The sequence below is a fragment of the Taeniopygia guttata genome, chromosome 5 (genome assembly GCF_048771995.1).
Source record: "Taeniopygia guttata chromosome 5, bTaeGut7.mat, whole genome shotgun sequence".
In the NCBI taxonomy this organism is placed as follows: domain Eukaryota; kingdom Metazoa; phylum Chordata; class Aves; order Passeriformes; family Estrildidae; genus Taeniopygia; species Taeniopygia guttata.
The window spans coordinates 59878668-59899955 of NC_133030.1; the positions used below are offsets into that span (position 1 = coordinate 59878668).

A 21288-nucleotide genomic window follows, 5' to 3' on the forward strand; every position below is an offset into this window, starting at 1 on the left:
CTCGCACGCAGTGAACCTCAATTAACTTCTGCATCGTGTTCCCAAGGGCAGCTCCAGCCCCAGCAGCATCCCACAGGTGGAATTTTGCCTTGTCTTTCCCATCTGCCTTTCAGATGCTCTCACAGCATTTTCTGCCAGTCCCAACCCAGCCCCTGGCTCCTCCATTCAGCTCTCTTTTGGTCCCCATCCCATCTGGGATGTCACAGCTCTCCTTGCACTATCTCCCTGTTCCTCCTGGCCCCAAACCTAACCAGCCACTTCACCCAGCAGGACCTCAGCCAAGCCAAATTATTTTTAAATTCCTGCCTGGCAATAATCCACAGCACACCAGGTGACTCATGGGCTCGGGCAGGCAAGCCCGAGGGCAAACTGTCCTGCTGACACTCAGGTTTCTATTCTTGCTCCTCTTCCATTTCCATTCCCTGTCCTCAGACGTGCCCTCCAGTAGGCATGAGTCAAACTCAAAAAATGCCAGGGGAAAGAGAAATGCTGTGGTCACCTATTCCCAAAACACTGGGGCAGGCAGCACCTACTTCTGGTGGGTTACTCTTGGTATTTGCCCTGCTCTAATCCACCCTGATCTTTCCCTCAATTAGCCTCTGGAACAGTTTAAACTCTCACACTGCCTAATGAGCTTATGGGTCTGGTCCACTCCTTCCTGGTACTGTCCCTCTGACTGAGCCTGGCATGAAGGAGACAAGCTGCTCTCTCCTCCCAGGAACACAGCCAGGTGTTCAGCAGGTGAGCATCCTTTCTCAGCCTCTCTCCTTGCTTTTTCTCCTGCCTTCTTGAAACACTCATTGCTTTTGTCCATTTTCATCCTGCCTGGGGCAAAATAAGTGTCTAATTTTCTTTGTGTGCTTTGATGCCTTCCAAACTGGGGCTATAGAGCTTGAGCAGGAGATTAAAAAGCAGGGACTTTTGCCTGCAATGACATTATTTTGGTTTGGGGTATTTGTTCAAAGCTCACATTTTGCTCTTGGCTCACTACAAAAATAAAAGAAGAGACCCACCCATGGTAGATGTGGGCAAGACTTAGTCCTTCTTGGCCAGAGAGGGATAGAAATTTTCCACCCAACACAGACACATGGAGCAGTTGCTGTTAAGAGCAATCCAAAAATATTACCCAACTGTGGCCACATCTGGGGGTTATTTTCATAGCATTCCGTCTCTTTTTGTGTGTGTGTGTGTGTGTGTGTTTTTGGTGATCCATCTTCAGGGTGCAAGTGATCAGGTGTGTGGGCAGGGGTGGAATCAGGCACAGGGAGCCACGAACAGCCACCTCAACGCCAAGGCTCTGGCACACGGGTGAGAGGACAAAGCAGAAGTCGATCTGGCAAACATGGCTTTGGTGTGAAATGATGATAGGAGATGTGTTTTGGGACCACAAGTGAAACCACATGATCCCACAATGGTGGCACCTTGCCCAGGTGTGCCCACCCCGGGCCAGCTGTTACCTGCTGTCTTTGGTAGGCCGAGAATGTCCTTTCCAGGTCTTCGAGGTCCAGGATTTTGAACACTTTTGTGTCATCTATGTTGGTCCACACGGTGCCTGCCAGCTTGTTCTGCAAGACAGTGGGAGCATTGCAGGCTGGGGTCCCCACCCACTGCCCTTACATCAGCATCCAGCACCCCCAGTCTCACTGCCCGAATTATTGCCCAGCTCACCTCTGGAAGCTTGGACCAGTTGAACGACTTGAGGGCGTTTGTTGGCTGAGGGATGCTCTTCTTCTTGAAGGCCAAGCCCGGAGGTGGGCCAAGGGGAGGCATCAGCCCACCCAGGGGTGGGGGGCCAGGGGGAGGGGGGGGACCACCTGGAGGAGGTGGTGGGGGAGGCGGTGGGGGACATACCCCCGGGAGTGGTGGGGGTGGCGGAGGGGGAAGAAGAGAGCCGGGAGTTGGAGAAGGTGAAGGGCCACCAGGTGCTCCTGGTGGCATGGGAGGTCCTCCAGGACTGGCAGCACAGATCGCCCTCTGGGAGAGAAAGAGGAACGGGGATTGGTCATATGCAGTTAGGGAACACCAGCTAAGAAATACCCCCGTGCTGATTTTTAATTAGTTTGGTTAAATTTTAGGAAACAAAAGGAAGCATTCATAGACTTCAACACTCCTGACTGAGGCTCAGTGCAGCTGAGAGGAAAATCATCCCATCACCAGGGACTGACACCTTGGTGTCGGTGTGCACCTTCCAACAAGCCTCTTTCTCAGTCCCCCCATGCAGCTCAGCCTCCTGGAATCACCCCATAGCACGTGCAGGGGGTTACAGAGTTACCCCATTACACAGCAGGAGCAGGTTTGAGGTCTCACCCTGCTCATCTCGTGGAGCTGTGCTGTGAGATCTGCCACTTGCTGCTTGACCTGCTTGTGCTCGCTGGACTCCTTCTCCAGCTTCTCTTTCATCTTGTTCAGCGTCTGCATCATCTCCTCCTTCTCCTGGGCCTTGGCATCACACTCCCGCTCCTTCTTCTCCAGCTTCTGCTGCAGCTCTGTGTGCTCTGAAACAGCCCCAGGAGACCACTGCTGGGTGACAAACACTCCTTTTTGCCAACAGCAGCCCACGGGCGGCTAAACCCCACACTGCCCTGCAGAGAAGCTGCAGCTGGCTAAAGGGAGCCTGTGCTGTGCCTCAATACCCCATTTGGAGCCTCTCCATGAAAAAATATTATTTGCTTTGCCCATTTGCCACGCCAGCTCCATGGCATGATACTGTCTGAGCCCTTCAATAAAGCCTGCAGATACAGGTATAAATAAACATACAAACACATGTGTATGTTAACTGTTTAGCCAAGGTTAACGTTGACACTGTGTATTTCTCCATCACCCACCTTTTCTCATTTTCTCTGCTTGCTCTTTCCACTGTTTCACTTCATTTTCATTGACTAACCTGAAAGGAGAAGAGATGTAGCACATGAGACAGTCCTACTACAGCAGACAGGAGACCATCACCAGCAAGAAACACGACTGAGTAAGTGGGATTGAAGTCTCCCAAAGTGGTACACCTAATAGCTCTTCTGTGCTATGTAATATTTATCAGGGAGCACGCAAAAACCCCTAAATCTCAAATATTACTTGCAAGTGCTGTCTAACAAAAAGGATGGGCTTCATTGCTAAGGTGGGGTGAGCCCTGGGAAGCCAACAGCTCCAGGGATGCTGGCTCATGTCCAGCCGAGGAGCAGGAACATCACTGTGTGACAGCAACGAGCAAGGAGCGGTGACACTCCAGCACTTACATTCGTACAACATTTTTAATGTTGAAGTTTTCCAGGGGAGTGGCGTCGGGGTCCTGCCCTTTGTCACTCTGGATGACAATCTGCTGCACGATCCTGTCGAGCAGCAGCCAGTACTGGACAGTGTTGCCGCTTCTTTTATCTGCGGGGAAGGAAGGGGAAAGACTGATGTGAGCACAGGGGAGGCTGTGAGGCTGCTGGGCAGCAGGGCTGGGCTGCCAAGCCTCCAGCAAGCCGTGGCTTTGCTGGCTTCTGCTGGGACTCACAAGGCATCTGGAGACAGTGGTGCAGGATGGACATAAAGTGCGGGTACGCCTCGCTGTGCGTCAGCCTCTTCCTCGTCAGCTCGAACATCTGAGTTGCACTTTTGGTGTCAATGTGGACCTGTGGGCAGGAGCCAGGCAAGGTCAAGGCCACTGCACCCTCAACAGGGTCTCCTGTTCCCCAAGTCTCAGCTCCACTCCCCACGAGCCACCCCCACCCCAAAACTGACAGACAAACTGGCCCCACTGCCCTGAGAGGGGCAAACAGAGCTGTTGGGCAGGCAAAGGACAAAAGGGCTAAAGCAGGCTCTAGGACAGGACAACAGGAAAGATTTCCATGCTCTACATTTTATCCAAAGACCACTCTTTGTCCCTTTGACCACTCTTTTAAAACTAACAGTGGCACTGGGTGCCAGCGTCTGTATCAGCAGCATTCGTACTCACCAGCTCAAATCTTTTGGCAAACTCCAGTTCATCTTCATTCCTAAGCATTTCAAAGAAATCTAAGTGCCTGAAGAAAGAAAGGGGGAAAAAAACCAAACCAGAACAACCTGTTAAAAGCAGATAAAAATGTGACAATCAATAAATTACAGGCAGCTGGTCTGTCAGTGGATCAGACACTGGGAGGGTTTGAAACAGCAAGTGGACCTTCAGCCCCAAGTTTCTAATCGCTACAGGATGTGCAAGGAGCCTTTTGGGATGGCAAGAGGTGGATGGGGGCTGACAGCATCCCCTGAACCTCTGATGGCACATCCTCCCCAGCTCAGCCCTACATCAGTATGCAGCAAAACCGTGTTGGAATCTTTTTCTCCCTCTCTGGACATAGCAAGGAATTTCTGTAAGAGGTGTGACTCTAGAGCCATGTGATTTCCTCAAAGGCTGACACCTGAAGCAAGGACAGCAGACAAAAAAATCACAAGTGTGCTGGGGGTCACTACTCACCGGTCAAGGGTTGAATTTTCGTGTTGTCTTAGTTTATCAATGACTGGCTGGATGCCGAGCATGAGGAATTCATATCTCAGATGGAGTCTGAAATCCAGGCTTTCCTGCAAGGGACAGTTGTGGGCTCAGCACAGAAAGTTCACTGCAATGAACACCCCAAGCACACCCCAAGGCCTCCCTGTCCCAGAGCCCTGGTGCTCACCACGCCTGCCCCCTGACTCAGGACGGCGTTGATGAAGGACATGATGGCTGTCTTGAGGCTCACTTCATCTCGGTACCGGCCCGTGCTCTTGTCCAAGTCGTTGATCAGCGTCTGCCAAACACGTGGTGTCAGCTCAGTGCCCTGGGACAGCCCCAGTGCTGCCCCAACAGCCAGGAACAACACCTCGGGATGCTCCCACGAGGTGATGCAGCAGCAGCTGCTGGTCACCCAAGCACCCATTTGGGCCAACACCAGCCCAGGCACGTTTGCTGCAGCCTTGCAGAGCTGTGATCCCAGTGACCCTGCACAAGCAAGCCTTGTTTTTTTGGTGGGTGTCACCCTAAAGAACTGTTTCCTCCCTCCTCAATCGGCTGCAGATCCCATCAGACACAGCTCTGGGATGATTCTCGATTTTTCAACTTGCAAACAGCCATAACAAAACATTTGCAAACTGCCACTTAGATTTTCAGGAGGAGAAAGGGAGAGTAATGCTGAATTTATAGGGCTGAGAGGTGAGAGGAGACCCACTGTTGTGGTTTGGAATGGAGGAAATCTAGGAAAGTGATGTAAAACTTTTCGTTCCCAATGATGAAGAAAGAATTCCCAAGAATTTTAGAAATAAATAATGAAAATTTTTACCTTTAAACAACTCTTTAACAACTCTTTAAACAAATCTTTAAAACAATACCCCATAAATCAACATAACCCATCAACAAACTGTAAGAAAACTTGTAGAAGACAGGAAGGACTTCACGATAACAGGGTTCCCCAAACCCTGATAAGCTGCTATCAGAGAAGGAATTAGAAATCACAAAAGAACTGTTTTTTTTCCCTCTTATAAAAAAGTCTCCAACCAATTAACAAAAAAACTTCTCTCCCTAAGTAAACTGGAAAAAAAAATATTTTAGAAATAATAAGCCGACTAGAAATTTTAGGTTTTGTTTCTTTACATTATCAATAAGAAAAAAAAAGGTTGTGGAGTGAAGAGAAACGCTCTGAAGAGTTTGCTTTAATTCCTACTACTTTTTTCCCTTTTAATTACTACTAATAAAATCTTCTTCATACAGTTTTAAACCTGCTTTACCTTTCTCCTAATCCTATCCCACAACAAGAAGTAAATACACTAATAATTAACCAACACCAAACCCACCACACATAAAATATTAACAAAAAAAATTTCAAAATTAGTAAAAATCTCAAATTAACAAACCAAAACCCACTACAAACAACAAACCCACGTACCTGAAAACGAGTCCTTTCACTGGCATATTTCTGGTAGTGCAGCATGGCCTCCAGTACCTTCTTGTGGCCCCCAGGAACCAGGCACACGGCGCCCATGATTTCCAGCACTGCCACCTTTGTCTTTATATTCTCCGTGCTCAGACTCTGAGCAATTACATTGATGCTCTCCAGGTGGGCCAGGACGTGGGCCCTGCCCAGGGAGTTGTTCATTAGTGCTTTTATACATCCAATGAGCGAGGTATGTATTCGAGACTCTGCTGTCTCATAGTCCATGCTTTTGAGGAAGTTGAGGATACATGTTAAGCCATCCAGGTCGATGAACCGAGTCACAAACCTGCCAGAAAAGGGGATTTTCACTTTAAAACAAAATGCTAAAAGTCTGCCTTACCCTCAAACAGAGTCTGCTGATGTACACCTAAAAACTTTCTCTATAGCTCTTCATGGATAGCAGAAAGCCTGAAGGGCTCAGAATCACTGGGTTGGAAGAGACCTTCAAGAGGATCAAGTCCAACTCCTTCCCCAACACCTCAACTAAACCCCAGACCCAGTGCCACATCCAGGCTTTTGTTAAACACATCCAGGGATGGTGACTCCACCACCTCCCTGGGCAGACAATTCCAGAACTTTATCACCTTTCTGTAAAAAACTTCTTCCTAATATCCAACCTCCTTCCTAATATCCAACTTCAACCTAATATCCAATTCCCCTGAAATTGTCTGTGGCCCAGACACAGGGATGAGCTTGTAAAAATCAATTTAATTGGTGCCTGGTTGCCTATGCTACAAGGTTCTTCAACTTGCACAAAGTTCTTCAGAGTGAGGACATTTCAAAGAGAACCAGCTAACCCAGCCATCACCACAAGTCTCGGGGTGGAGGTTGGAAGTTTGCAATCACACTGCCAAAAATACCAGCCTGAGTCTTCGAGACCAGTTTTGAACTGGAAGAAGATCCCAAGCCCTGAAGTCACCTCCTCATCAGCTGCAGACACCTCAATATCAGCCTTTCTGCCTTCTGCTACCTCTCCTGCCTCACCATCCACACCCTTCTCCTCCCTCAGGCACAGCTCCCCAGTTTTAAGTGATTTCTGATTTTTACATTATTCACAACACCACTGAACAGAAAGCAGACAGCAAACACAGGGCAGTGCCCCAGGCAGATTCACTAGAGCTGGCAGACACAACAGGGCACACTGCTGAGGCATTTTGGGGCCCCCATGCCCAGTGCCATCCATGCTGGGTGTCTCTGGTTTGGCAAAAGGCACGGGCTCAGAAAGCAAACGAGCCAAGAACATCCCAGCACTGAGATGATTTTAATTCCAAACAAGCCATGCAACAAAGGGGGTAATTGCAGGCTTGGGGAAACTGCTTTCTCTGCTTCAAAGCCTCCTCTTCTTCCAGCCAAAGTCAATAGGAAAGTTGGTGTTCACTTCCCTGGGTGCAAAAATAGGTCCAACAGGTAAAATCTTCTATGGAACCTGCTGCATCCCTCAAAAAACACTCAAACTTTTAAGGATTTTATAAAGTTTTATAGCTGGTCACCAGCCCTGCTCACTGCAGGGGCCAGCACCCACAAGGTCCAGGTGTCACAGAAATCAGGTGCTCACCCTGGACCCTGGGAATTTCTTACCATCAACCACAGGTGGAAGAGGGGAAGGTATTTGCAAGCAGTAGTGAATTTGTTTCTTCCATAACCAAAACAAATCAGGCACTTCCCAATGGAGCATCTTCCCATCAAAAGATGTCAACCTGAGGCATTTTAAGTGTTGCACAAGGGTGCATGCAGACTCCAGAGAAAACAAAATTAGGAAAAGCTCCAGACATTCAGAAAGCATCCCAGCCTTCATTTATCCTCCCATCAAAAACTGTTTTCCACTTCATAAAAGCCTGAAGATTCATGTGACTTTATTCCCTTATAAAGTGCAAGAGGAGTTGAAGTTGAAACAAAGGTCCTAGCTGACCAATAAAAATTGTTGTCTTCTTGGAAAAAAAAAAAACCAAACCAATCTTTAAGGAATTTTTACCTTCTGTTCAGTAAAAAGGAGAATTTGGAAAAACAAAAGTTGCCTGATTTGCCTGAACAGACAGAGAGGTCTTGGTCACTAAAAGTACCAAAAAAAGGAACAAAATGACAAAATGTGACACAAAAAAGCAGTTGGTGAAACAAAAAAAAAAAAAAAGGCAATTAGTGTCTCAGAGTCCTTGCCTCCCTCACCCTGCACAGCTCCCATTTATATTCCTATTTAACCCCCTGCTCTGCCAGAGAACTCAAATCCAACCCCACAACAGCAGTGGGAAGGGAAGGGAAGGGAAGGGAAGGGAAGGGAAGGGAAGGGAAGGGAAGGGAAGGGAAGGGAAGGGAAGGGAAGGGAAGGGAAGGGAAGGGAAGGGAAGGGAAGGGAAGGGAAGGGAAGGGAAGGGAAGGGAAGGGAAGGGAAGGGAAGGGAAGGGAAGGGAAGGGAAGGGAAGGGAAGGGAAGGGAAGGGAAGGGAAGGGAAGGGAAGGGAAGGGAATTGCCTCATTGGTTTTGTCCGCAGTGCAGTCTTCAAACTTTCGATTGTTTTGTTTCTCTCCTCCTCATCTTCTTTTTCCAAGGCGATCAGGGATTTTCTCTGTGAAGGAGGAAGGCAGAAATCTCTGTGTGCCCAAGGAGTGGCAGTGCCCACCACCCACTGTGCCAAGCCATGGGGATCCTAAACCCATCCTGGAAGTCTGGAATCCTTCTGGCAACCCCAGAACTTGGGAAAAGGAGCAGTGAGGAAAACCACTCCATGATCTGCAAGGAGACAGCCTGGACTGAGGACAGAGGGATGAAGGCACTGCCTCCAAGCCCCACAACAACTCCTGCTCTGCTCTGCACTGGTGTGGCCTCACCTTGAGTTTTTATTGCAGTTTTGGGCACCACAGTGTAAAAACAAGGCATCCAAAAAAGGCATTAGGCTATTGGAGATCATCCAGAGTAGGCCACAGGGATGGTGAACAGCCAACCCAAGTGTCCCAGTGCAACCCAGCAGTGTGCATCTCAGCTGGGGACAGTGGCTGTGTGCACAGCATGCATCTCCCACACTGCATTTTGCTCTCCAGCTGGGGCTGGGGCTGGGATTTGACTCCTGCACCAGGGCTGCCTGCTCCCTGGGCATGCATGAGGCACAGCTACAGCTGAAGCAGCTCCTGAGTGGTTCCTGCACCACCCAACAGTGCTGGGCCCCCAGAGGTGTCAGGGTGAGCCCTGCCAGCCCTGGCTGAGGCTAATCCAAAGCAGAAAGGGTTCCAGCAGACATGAGGAGCTGTGCTGACCCCTCCATTTAAGCCAGCTCCTCTTCAGCAGCACGTCAGGGAGATCAAAGCCACCCTCCAGGCATCTGGCAGGCTTTGATCACAAGCTCTGTGCAGGCTCAGGGCTCTGCCTGGCTGGCAGCCCATGGCCAGCACTGGGTGCTCTGCCTTCCCAGAGGGAAGCAGCACATTCCCCCCTGGCTCACAGCCCCTGCTCATCCCTGGGAGTGTTCAAGGCCAGGCTGGATAGGGCTTGGAGCTACCTGCTCTGGTGGCAGGGGGTTGGAACTGGATGTCCTTTTAGGTCCCTCCCCACCCAAACCCCATCCATGGATCTGTGATTGCACAGATGTGCCCCAGGTGCCTTAGGAACATCTCTCCATTTTGCAGCTGTACCTCTTGGTCTAGCAGGTGGCACTGCCACCCTCCCAGGACGATGCTGGCACATTGTCCCCACCCTGCTGCTGCCCCACACGGGGCTCAGAGGCACCAGGGCTCTGGGGAAATACTCACAGCAGCCATTGAATTCAGCTGATCGATGTAGAACTCTGGCCAGCTGGTGGCTCCTTTATTTTCTTCCTGGTCCTGGGTAGGGGATAAAAAAAGTGAAACAAAGCCAGATTAGTAAAGAATAGTATTAACATTCCCTGCCCTTCATGACCAACCATTTCTGAAGCACCCCTGAGCTCTTGCATGACTTTTTATTAATATAAGTGTGACTTTCTATATTCTGAGCTTACCCCTGACTCCAGCTATGCTAACATTGCCTGGTTTATTGAACTGCCATAAATACAATTACACCACCTGCCTATGACCAAACACTGCCCCACTGATCCTGCATCAGTCTTGTGATTATCAGCTTTAGGGAAATCACACTGAAATTTTACATCCAAATCTCTCATTTCAACTCTACAGTGCCCTTGAAGCTTTGGCTGCACAGCCTCTAATATGCTCAGGGGGGAAAATGTTTACAAGCAATGAAGAATGTTTAAAAGTGACATGATCTAGGCTGCACTCCTGGAGCAGAACCATGACTTATCAACATAGCAACATCCTAAGAGAGACTCCAGGCAAAACAATTCCTCTGGGGACTTCATAAGTCACTGGGAGGGAACGTGCATCTGGCAATGTCACCTCTTAAAGGATGTCACCCCTGGGCCCATGATGTGTGACACTGAGTGATGCAGAGCCTCATCTGGCCATCCTGGTCCACGATGCCCTGCATCTGTCAGGGTTCATCAGGGGTTTTCAGGTTCTACCTTGTTCTTGTAGGACATGATAGAAGGATCTCTGAGCCCAGCTCAGACAACTAGTGCTGCACATTCCCAGGGGTACATGGAGTAAGTAGGTAGAATTTGAATGAATATTTCATAATTAACCTTTTCCTCTAGTTTATTTTCCTAAAGACATATATATATTAAAAGAAGAGGATTTCACAGCAGAAATGCTACACAGGTCTAGGCTGGAGTGAACAAATACTACACAAATCCCAAACATTTCCATCAGCAACCACCTTCTGATCGCTGCCTGACTGGCTGCAGGGCTCTGCCCCTTCCCTAACTTTGAGAGATGCTTGTAAACCTCATCCCACACCACAAACACCAACGATGGTGGGAGCTGATGATCTCCTCTCTGCCCCCACATCTGTCCTTGCAGACAGCCACGGCCGCTTTCAGCAAGCCCCAGGAGCAGAGTCCCAAATATTTACCACAGCTCAAGAGGCTTATGTGGAAAACTTTTGTGCATCCAAACTTCCCAAGCTGCAGCATGCCAAGATGAGGAGAAGCAGAGTCAAGGACAGGTAATTTGGATGAGGCTCAGTTTGCCCCTGGGCAGAACAGCCTGTGTCTCCAGACCTGACCCTTCCTTCCGCCCTGCCTGGCTCCAAGGTAGGGACAACACAAGTTTGAGAGCACCAAGAGGCCTGGAAACCTCTGTCCTTTGCTCTAACACTTTTCCTGACCCCACAGTCCCTCAGAGATGCCAAGCAGCTGGGCTGAGGCTCAGGCCAGCTGTCTGCTTGGTGTCAGACTCATGCCATCCCCTCCTGCCTGCTGCCCATGCCCTGCCAGGGGAAGGCTCTGCACAAATCTTGTGGGCACTCTGATTTCCCCAGCTCTCCTGCCCCACTTCAGAGTCCAGCATGCAAATGTATTCCAGGGGAGAGCAGAGCTGGAACATTCACAGGTGCCTTGAACATGGTCCTGTCACCTCCTGGAGGTGTCAGAAAGTCTTTCCCACTGTCCCTCTTTCCCACCAGAAACACCAGCTGGGAAGGATGGCAAGGTCCCCACCAAGGCACAGCAGCAAGAGGTGGCCAGATGTGCCCAGCCACGAGACCTGAGCAGGGATGAGATCCGTGCTGAGGAATGGGGAGGGAAAGCAGCAGGGCTGGGACATCCCACATCCCAGGAACTTCCCACGTGCTGAGAACACCTGTGAGGCAGGCAGGGATGGGGACCTGCTGCTCATTTAGGGTTGAAAAGAAGCAGTGGAGCAAATAAAGGTCTCCAGGGGGTGAAGGGGAGGCTGAACAACAAAATTGGCTAAACTGCTCATTTATAATTAACGTGCTGCATTATAAATATTTCCCTTTGCTCGGCTCCCTCGGGCTCTTGCATTTCCTCCCTGAAACCCCCAATTTAGAGAGTGCTCTCAATTAAGTGCAGCAGAACCTCATTAATTCCAATGAGCAGCTGGGCAGGCTCGCTGGAAAGCAGATTCCCAGGCAAAGGGGGACTGCACAATAAAGCAGGCAAAGATCAGGGCACAGGCTTCCCTCCCCTCAGCTCGCTGCAGGACGTTGCTCAGTGGTAATTACTGGGGCTAATGGTCCACAGCACACTGATAAGTGTCCTTTGGTGTATTCCTGGTGGTAAAGAAATCTCCTGACAAAGCGACAGCCCGGAGGGAAGTGAGTCACAAGGCTCTGCTCAGAGCCAGGAGGAGGGAGGAACCTCTCCAGCATCAGGGTTTGAAAAGTTGAGTGTGTAAAACGGTTTCCCAGCATGCAGGGTGGGTTTTGCAGCCTGCCTTCAGGGAGGGATGCCCAGAGCTGAGCACCTCCAATGTGAGTGTCTCCAGGATGTTCCACTGCATCACTGAACATCTCCCATTTCTTATTCTCGGGGCTGAGTCTGCTGTGTGTGCTCTCAAGCAGCAAAGAAGTGGGGGCTGATCTGAACCCTGCTGGAACCCAGACTGAGCTGCTCTGTTAGAGACACACTGATGGCTTTAATTGCACATCAACATCCCTCCCTGTCCTCCAGGTCCTGATGTGCCACCACATGTGCTCAGCTGCAAAAATTAGGACATGCAGAAGTTGCACAGACAAGGGCAGACCTTGCTGCATCTCCTGCTTTGTTCCACCTGCACCCCTCACCTACTTCTTCAGTCCAGGGACCTGGCAAAACCACAAATCCCATCAGCTGCAGCCCTGGTGGCACCACATTGCCCTCTCATGTCACAGCCTCTGCTGTCCCTTATCCCTGAGCTCTGTGCTGATGGATGCTGCTCTGTTCCGTGGTGGCAGGGCTGTTGTGATGTGAACTCCATAAATGAGCTCCATCCCCTCCTCAGCAGCACGGGGAAAGCAGTGCCCAGCCTTAGCAGGAGCTCTCTCAATGATGGTCACCAATCTGCCAGCTCCAGCCATCCCTTTGCTCTTCCCAGGGAGATTTCACACTCTTGTCACGTCTTGGTTATGAGTCTGACACTGGACTGAGGAGGTGGTGGCTCAGCCAGTGGTGGCTCAAAGCAATTTCAAGGCTGGTCTCAACCTATTTGCACCTGGAAGGTGCATCCCAAGAAGCTCCTGCTGCTCTGACCTGCAGGAATGCAGCTGCTGGGAGCAGTGCAACCTCACAGCATGTCCCCATGGTGGTGGGGAGAAAGACTCCTGTGATGCTCCTCAGTGCTTTGTCACAACTGCTTTGCTTCCTAAACAAGCTTCTGGCAACATCTTACAGATCCTCAGTGTGCAGGTGATGTCACATCTGATCCAGCATCCTGCTTCCCTACACAGAGCCAGTGGTGGTGCTTTGGGATAACTGGATCTGGAGCTGCTTTGGGATGACTGATGGTGGCTGGCTGAGTTCCCCACCCACCTGACATCCTACAAGGCTGGAAGGAAAGGGCTGGCTCACAGCAGCCAGCTCCATGCAAGCCCCAGAGAGCCCTTCAGTGACAACAGCTGTGGCTCTTCTCCAAGGTAGCAAGTGACAGGACGGAAGGAAATGGCCTCAGGTTGTGCCAGGGGAGGTTTGGATTGGATATCTGGAATAAATTCTCCACTGAAAACGTGGTCAGGCACGGGAACAGGCTGCCCAGGGAGTGGTGGAATCACCATCCCTAAAGTGTTCCAAAAAGTGGGGATGTGGCACCTGGGGGCCATGGTTTAAGGGTGAACACGGCAGCACTGGGTTCATGGATGGATTCAGTGATCCCAGAGGTCTTTCCAACCTTAACAACTCTATGATTTTGGTGGTTCAGCTCCCTCTTGGCACCACCTGCAAGGCTGGTCTGCCCCAGGAGAACTCCCCAGGAAAGTCACAGGAAGGGATTAAAAAACCCCTTTCAATTGGCACCAGCTGCAAAAACAGAAACACCCCCTTCATTTTTACACATTGTCCTGACATAACTTATTTTGCACAGTGTTCCCCACCCCTCCTTGCTGCTCCATAACAGCAGAGCAAGGGAAAGCTGGCAGCTCACTGCATTCTGGCAACCCCTCCCTCCCTGACTGCTCTGGGTGATCCCCCTGGATGCTGTTTGCAAGGTCAGAGAGGAAGCAGGCTGTGGCATGGATGGGTTTTAAAGCCCAGGGGGTCTGCAGCCTGTATGAGATGTTTAAACCCAGCCCAGCCTTTGCCAGGGGTGTGCTGGTGGAGGTTTGGACCCACCACAGCCCCCCAAGGCTCCCTCATCCCTCCAGGTACCCCTGGAACAGCACCTGAGTGATTCAATAAAGCTGTTTCCCCATGGAGCCATGCTGCAAAGGGATGGAATTTCATCAGACTCTCCCCAAGCTGGGATCTCAGGGTCTGAACCAGCCCAGCCCAGCCTGCTCTGGTTTTCCATATGCTAACACTTGCTATACCCTCTCCTCCACAAACACACACGTGCCCCTGTACGCTTTTCCCAGGGTTTAGGAATTATGCTCCCCATAAGCAAATATAGCATGACCAGATGCCTTTGGTAGTCAGCTGGTTCATTGTTTGAAAAGCTTCACTTCAAAATCCAAAAAGATTGCTAACAGATGCATTTTTTGGCTGGTGAGCGAGAAAAACCTTGCTTAAACAAAAGTGTGTTGTGATTGGAACTAAAAGGGGAATTACCTTGAAAGATAAAAACTATAAACATTTCCCAGTGGAAAACATCCCCAGCCATGCAAACAGGCAGTTTCTCTTGCTCAGCCTGAGCAAATGACACCTGAGATGGTATTTCAACCTGCTGCTGCAATAACAGCAGGGATATCTGGATGTCCAGAGGTCATGAAATCCTTCCCATCCATCCCAGGTGACCCTGGAGCGTGGCAAAATGCCGAGCTATTTTATCCTCCCCTCCCCTGCATGCCATCTTTGTCAGCTTTTGCTCTTAGTTCTGCTACTGCAGCAAAAAATATGGGGAATTGATGTTTTTTAAATGAAGGGAATGGAAGGCAAGCCCCATGAAGGAGCTGAGCAGGACAAGTAGAAGAATGAGCTGGAAAGCAAAGCTCTCTGGAGGGAGTGGGTGGAAGGAGCAGTTGGAAGGGAAAGAGACTGTCTGCCTGGGAAATAGAGGATTATTGGAGAGACATCACTCATTTATTACATATTTCCCCTGAAAAATCACCACTGCTGCCTCTTCCTAGTGCAAAAGGATGCTGGTTTTTATCTGACCCCTGAGGAAATTTTAGATACAAGCTTTGCTTCACAGTGCTCAGAGTGATGCACCCAGGGTTAGTGATGCCATTGGGTTTTCAACACAAGCTTACAGAGCTCAGCATCCCTTGGCATCCCTGCAGGTCACTCTTCCTCTAGTCCAGCTTTAGAAATGCTCAGCTAGACCCAAAGGGAGAGGGGCAGAGCCAGACCCTGCATTCACATTGCTGCTTTTCACTACCCATCCCTCCCACCTGGTAATTTATTCTGAGCTTCCAGCATCCTGTACCCACCTATATTTTGAAGCTCATAAAAGCCACCCTTTGAGCTGCTTTAACAGCTTGACATGAGCTACAAGGGCTGTCAAGAGCCAAATCTCCTGTGGTTGAACAGGTCCTGCAGACCAAGCACGAAGGGTTAATCCTTAACTCCCTCTGGAAAAAGGTCATCCTGAGTCACACTCCTCCACTGAGGCAAACCCACAGCCAAAGAAACAGCAAATCTGGAAACCCTCCTGCTTCCTCCCTGCGCTTCCGAGCAATATCCTCTCCTGGAGAGCGGGGCCAGCAGGGAGTGAAGTATTTTGGGATGAGCTATGAAACGAGTCATGGCCCAGAAATACCACTTCTAAAAGCAGATTTCATCCCACTGTCGCTGCATCTCTGCCTTTGCATTGCCCTGCTTTACCCCAGCCACAGAGGGGCTGACAACTTCAGAGAATAATCTTTAAATCTCTCTCCTGACCCCAGCACTGCACAGCTGCTGGATTTAGTGCAGACTTCAGCTCCTCCTCGGGCTGCTGCTGACAGAACTGGCCAGTCCCATCACGAGATGCTTTTTGTCTCTCTGTCCCCTGAGCGACACAGGGTGATGCAGGAGGGCTGGGACCACGAGGATTGTGCAATCCCCAAGGATGGGATCAAACCCACTGTCTACACAGATGGAGAATCAGGGAGGACAAAGCCTCCACCCTGCCAAGCCAGTCCTGTGGGCTGGGATAAAACCAGCTGCTAGAAGGGCAGAGAAACCAGGATATAGGGCTGCAGGCCAGGGGGAAATATTCCAGGGAAAGAAACATGCCTGGGGAACAGCTGGATGTCCCCTATTTCCTCTCAACAGGCGCTGCCAAGGCCAGGTGCTGTCAGGTCTCTTTCCAGGGCAACCCAGCAAAAAAATGTCTCATTTTTGCTTCCTTTTTACGAAATCTTGCCCGTCATGGGAATATATAAAACAGCAACATCTGGGATGTGCTCTGGAGAGCTGAGTGTGATGGGTGACACTGACAGCAAAGCAGAAGCACCAGCCAAAACTGGCAGCAGAGTAAAGAGCAAAAACTGCTCAGGGGACAATTCTGGATTGTTAAGTCAGGCTGAGACTGATGTCCACCTTCACCAGCCCCCTGGGACCCACCAGGTAAAACTGGGTGTTACAAGCATCTCAAGCAACAGCTTGTTGTTAAACACAGGCTTTGGGCAGTTTCTGCACTCCACAAATCACTACCACTCAGGGTGCAGCCAAGCCAGGGAGGTAGGACCACTGTCCTATCCCCAGCTCTGCTGCCCTGCCCAAAAAGCAGACACTGCTCTCAGCTGGAGAAGTCCAGCCCCTCTCCTCGATGCCATGAAGGTGATCTGGCCTCATAAATACAGAGGAGCACAAGTAAGATTTGTGCTGCCAGGATATCCACCAGTGTTTGTGCTGCTCACCAGTCACCATCACACAGGGCAGGCCAGCCTAGAGCCTCCTGTGCACAGCCATGTTCTCCAGCCCATGGAATTGCTGATTTCATCCATGGCTGGAGCCTTTATTAATATGGTCTTACTCATTTTTAATTAAAAAGCAGGAAAAAGCATTTGTCTCCATCAGAGCAAGCAGGGGCACATATGCTCTGCAGCTCACTGTGATGGCAGCACAAGGAGGGAAGGAGTGGCTGGGAACAGCCAGGGGAATCAGGACCAGAGGAGAGCAGCAGCCAGGATCCAGCCTCAGATGGATTCCTGCTCCCAGAACCTCAGAGGATGCCACAGGCACTTCTGTGGCTCCTTCCCCCTGTGAGCAAGGAGTTTCACAGCACAGCCTCTAAAAAGACAGGAGGTTCTGGAAAGGGAAAGAGCCACCATCAGCTCCATCTAAACCCTTCCGCTGGAGATTAGATAGCACATAATCTGCACTCACAATAATAATTACATGGCTTTGCTTGATTTAACTCTCCCATTATCCAGACACACCAGGGCAAGGCTCTGCTTATCCACCAGGGAGTGAGGAGTGAGCATCCCCTGCCCATTCTCCTGTTGATCCAGACCAGTGCCTGTAATTTGTTCACATCCCTCCTCCCCTCCCATTTAAATCTCGGGCATGGCAGGCCTCTGTCTAACAATAATACAGGGATTTCAGGGGTATTTATGAGAGGCTTAAAACTTAATCCTACATGAGCAAGGTAAGCCTGCTCTTGGCCTAAAATGTGGATGGAAAATCTGGTGCCATTGCTGCAGCAGGAGAAAAGAGACATTTACAGCAGTGAGCATTTGAGTGGGGTCAGGGACTGCCAGCACTGCCCAGCCACCCCCTGCAGCTGGGTGAGGGGCACAGTGGCAAATTGGGGAATGGAATCACAGAACCCTCCAATGGTTTGGGTTGGCAGGAACCCTAAAGATCAGCTGGTTCCAATGCCCCTGCTGTCACCAGGAAAACCTGCCACCAGACCAGGTTGTTCCAAACTCCATCCAACCCAGCCTGAAAAAATTCCAGGGATGGGGCATCCACAGCTTCTCTGGGCAATCTGTGCCAGTGTTTCAACACCCTCACTGTAAAAACCTTCTTCCTTTAATCTAACCTAAATAAACTTCCAGTTTAAAATTATAAACCCCTGTCCTACTGCAACAGCCCCTACTATAAATTCCATCCTCATCTGTTTTATAAGTCCCCTTTAGGTACTGGGAGGGGTTCTAAGGAGATGGTGAGCAGCTCCTCACCCCTGCAAAGTGCCCACAAAGCCCTGATGTGCTGGCAGGGATGAGCATGGGGTGGGGACACCCATGTGAGTTGTGGGGACACTCCCTCCAGCCTGAATGGGCTGGGGACCAAAGACTTTCTTTTCCCAAGGTCACTCCAGAAACAGACCCATTTCTGTGACACCCCTGGCATTCCAAGAGAGCTGTGTCCTTCCCCCTAACTCCTCCCCATCCTGCAGGAGAGGGAGGAGGCTCAGCACCCAGCAAGTCTCTTACTTTTTTCTTGCTGCAGTAGATCTGCCACTTCTTCTCCGCGGGCAGCGCAAACATGGCCTCTCTGTGCTTGTCTGTGAGGTCAAGCTCATCCTGGAAAGGGGAAAAGAAACACAAAACATGCACCATGAGTACACAAACAGGTGATGGCACAGACACAACCCCCCAGACAAGCAGTGTAAATCAGTGTGGGGTCACACCACAGTGCAGCAGTGACCCCACAGCATCACCCCATGACTCTCAAATTTGTCAGGGCAATGATGCCAATTCTCATCCTGCTCTTGCTGACCTCTCCTGACTCTGGGCTGCAAACTTCCCTGCCTTGTCCCTCCCAGACATCTCCTGCATTGCTTTTAAAGGCTGTAAGTGTTTTGGAAAGGACACCCATGAAGCCATCACGGCTGCCCACAAGACTCACACTGACAGCTTCAGGTGAGCAATCTCATCTAAGACACACACAGCAAAGAAAAATTCAAACAGGACCTTTCTTTTTTATCATCTTTACTTCACTGACGCACCTCACCCTGAGTGGCCCAGCCCATTTCCATTGCTGACACCCTCATATAATCAAAAACTGTGGTGTTTGGCTTTTGCTTTGTTTTCCTACAGCTAAAAATAGAAAGCTCTTTTCCTAATACCTACGGTTCATAAAGAGGTACATCCTCCTCTCCATCAAAACTGGATCACGCACTGCCTGGCAGAGATAAAGCTGTTTACTGAGTGAAGCCTTTATTGGTTTATCTGATGTTTTAAAGCACACATCCATTTCTGACCTGGAAGCTCGGTTAGCAGCGTGCCCTCCACCGGGATGCCCGAGTATTATCAAAGCCTCATCGCTTCCTGGTGCTGGATGTAGGTCAAAGCTTTTATGAGGGAACTAAATAAAACATTCAGGCAGGGCTGGGAGGCTCGTTGCTAAAGCCAACATCAATCTTAGAAGCATGGGTGTTTCTTAAAATCACCACCACTGATGCTAATCCTCGTGCTGGAGGGGTTTGGGGGCAGCAGGGAGAGGCTGCAGAAGGTCACAGGAAAGCCCTGCCATGGCTTCAAGCCAACTCATCCCACCCAGACTGTGGATTTAAGTAAGAGGATCCCCATTAAAAATTACACATTTAATTCCAGCAACCAAAAACACCCCATATGGAGAGCTGTCAAAGCTTCCCTGCCTGAACAATAACATCAGCTAAAGCTGGCAGCTTCTGTACCCCAATCAAAGCCTCATTTGGGGAAGGCTGAGCAAGATGCCTCCGGCAAAAGATGGGTCCCTGCATCAGCAAGCCCACAGGGCACCAAGAAATTCAGCTGATATAATTCAAGCTCATACTGTACCCAGTAGCCATGGAAGGGAGCTTTCAGCTCTCCTGTAACCCAAACCCTAGGGGCCCTCCAGCACAACAGCCAGTGACAGAGGGCTGCTGGCAGTCCCAAACATCTCAGAAAGGCTTATCTAGGCACTGCAGGTATTGATTTCTCTTCTTGTTGAAATTACTCCTCAAAATGAAAGGTGTTGCAGAGCTTTTTTCTATTACACATTCAATGAGGAGGCCTTGCCTCTTCCCTGACATTTTTGCCCCAAATCTTCAAACCACCATGATGCACAGAGCTGATGCTGGTGGAGTTCTGGAAGCACACTTGGACACCTTTACAACAGAAAAACCCATGCTGCTACAAGAGTGACTGGGGAAAAAGAGAGGATTGGGAAAACCTGAGCTCAGTGCAAGACACATCCCATCCTCCTGCACCCAGGGAGGAGAACCTGGGCTAGGAACTACTCCAAAAACTGCCATGCTCAAACATTCCCATGTCCTTACAGCTTGGGAGGTCAGAGATTCCTATCAAGAAATCAACCTCCACCCCAGCCTGGGGCAAGCCTCATCACCCTTCCATGCCTCAAAATCAAAACTGCATTTCCCCGTTGTCTCCCCAGGCTATGAACCAGTCAAACATCCACACTCTGCTTCAGCCTCAGTTCATAGAAATCACAGAATGGTTTGGTGTTCCAACATTCTCTACCCTCTAAACCAGGTTGCTCAGAGTCCCATAAAACCTGGCCTTGAACACTTTTTTGGAAGTCTAAAGGTGACCAACAGGATGACACCCACGCAGGGACCCAGCTGAAATTCAGCTCATTGGAAAAGTAAATCTGGGAGCATGGGGGAAGACAAGGGTCTCTTGATGAATATTTACCTCTGTGGTGAGGGTTTGAGAGAGCACAGGAAACTGCTCCCACTGTGACCCCACTTTCTGGCCATGTGAATCTGATAACCGGGCCTGAAAGCACCAGCCACACACATCTGCACTTAGAAAAATATTTACTGAAACTTTCAAAATGCCCATACCCTAAAAAGACAACTTGTGCAAATGTGAAGATTTATTAACCAAGGAAAAAAAAAATTAAACCAAGTTGAAGCCTAAGCAGGAGCAAGAAGGCACAAAACAGAAGAACATATTAGGTAGGTGCTGGCACATGACAACGTGCAAACACATCCAGAAAGGTGCAGAAATGCTTCTAAGTCTCACACAGCACATTTCATCATGCCTCAGCTCTAACACATTCAGTCATCACAGCCCTGCATCACTCAGCAACACCTAACTAATGATATCTTGCAGGATGCTTGGGAGAGGTGTTTGAATAAATGTGGCACCCAGTGAATATGAAAATCCTCATAATCAAAGAGTGACTAACAACTGCTATTTGGAGCCAGCACAGTGACTCAGCTGTGAAGAGTCAGGTCTTTGCTGGTTTTACGTGGATGGGGATTCCTGCAGCCACCTCCAGCCCTTTGCTTAGCCTCACTGATGTGCATCTCAGTGCAGGCTGCTCAGAAACTGCCCTTTCCAACTCCAAAAGATCAAGGAAGGACAGGAACAACACCTGATTTCTGGGGGCTCATAGCCCACTGTAGAAATGCAGCTCCCACAAAGCCTTTAACAAATCGAGCTGAGCCACAGCGCAGCAGAGAAGCTGTGCAGAAACTCACACCCATATGGGCCTTCAATTAATAATCATGAGCTTGATAATTAGGTGATTCTAACTGGAAATTCATTT

General features: G+C 49.8%; 1 protein-coding gene across 4 annotated transcripts in view; it reads right to left on the reverse strand.

The window, feature by feature from the left end:
* DAAM1 (dishevelled associated activator of morphogenesis 1) overlaps nt 1–21288 on the reverse strand; it is a 92603-nt gene that overhangs the window by 20981 nt on the left and 50334 nt on the right. For all 4 annotated transcript variants that reach the window (XM_041716343.2, XM_030275186.4, XM_072930532.1 and 1 more), the window contains 13 exons: nt 18240–18329; nt 9662–9733; nt 8390–8484; nt 5877–6210; nt 4635–4745; nt 4433–4536; nt 3935–4001; nt 3494–3611; nt 3231–3369; nt 2826–2884; nt 2308–2495; nt 1669–1974; nt 1458–1565 (listed from right to left, as the gene is read on the reverse strand). In XM_041716343.2, the coding sequence (XP_041572277.2) occupies nt 1458–1565; nt 1669–1974; nt 2308–2495; nt 2826–2884; nt 3231–3369; nt 3494–3611; nt 3935–4001; nt 4433–4536; nt 4635–4745; nt 5877–6210; nt 8390–8484; nt 9662–9733; nt 18240–18329 (1791 nt within the window). The remainder of the gene's footprint in view (nt 1–1457; nt 1566–1668; nt 1975–2307; nt 2496–2825; nt 2885–3230; nt 3370–3493; nt 3612–3934; nt 4002–4432; nt 4537–4634; nt 4746–5876; nt 6211–8389; nt 8485–9661; nt 9734–18239; nt 18330–21288) is intronic.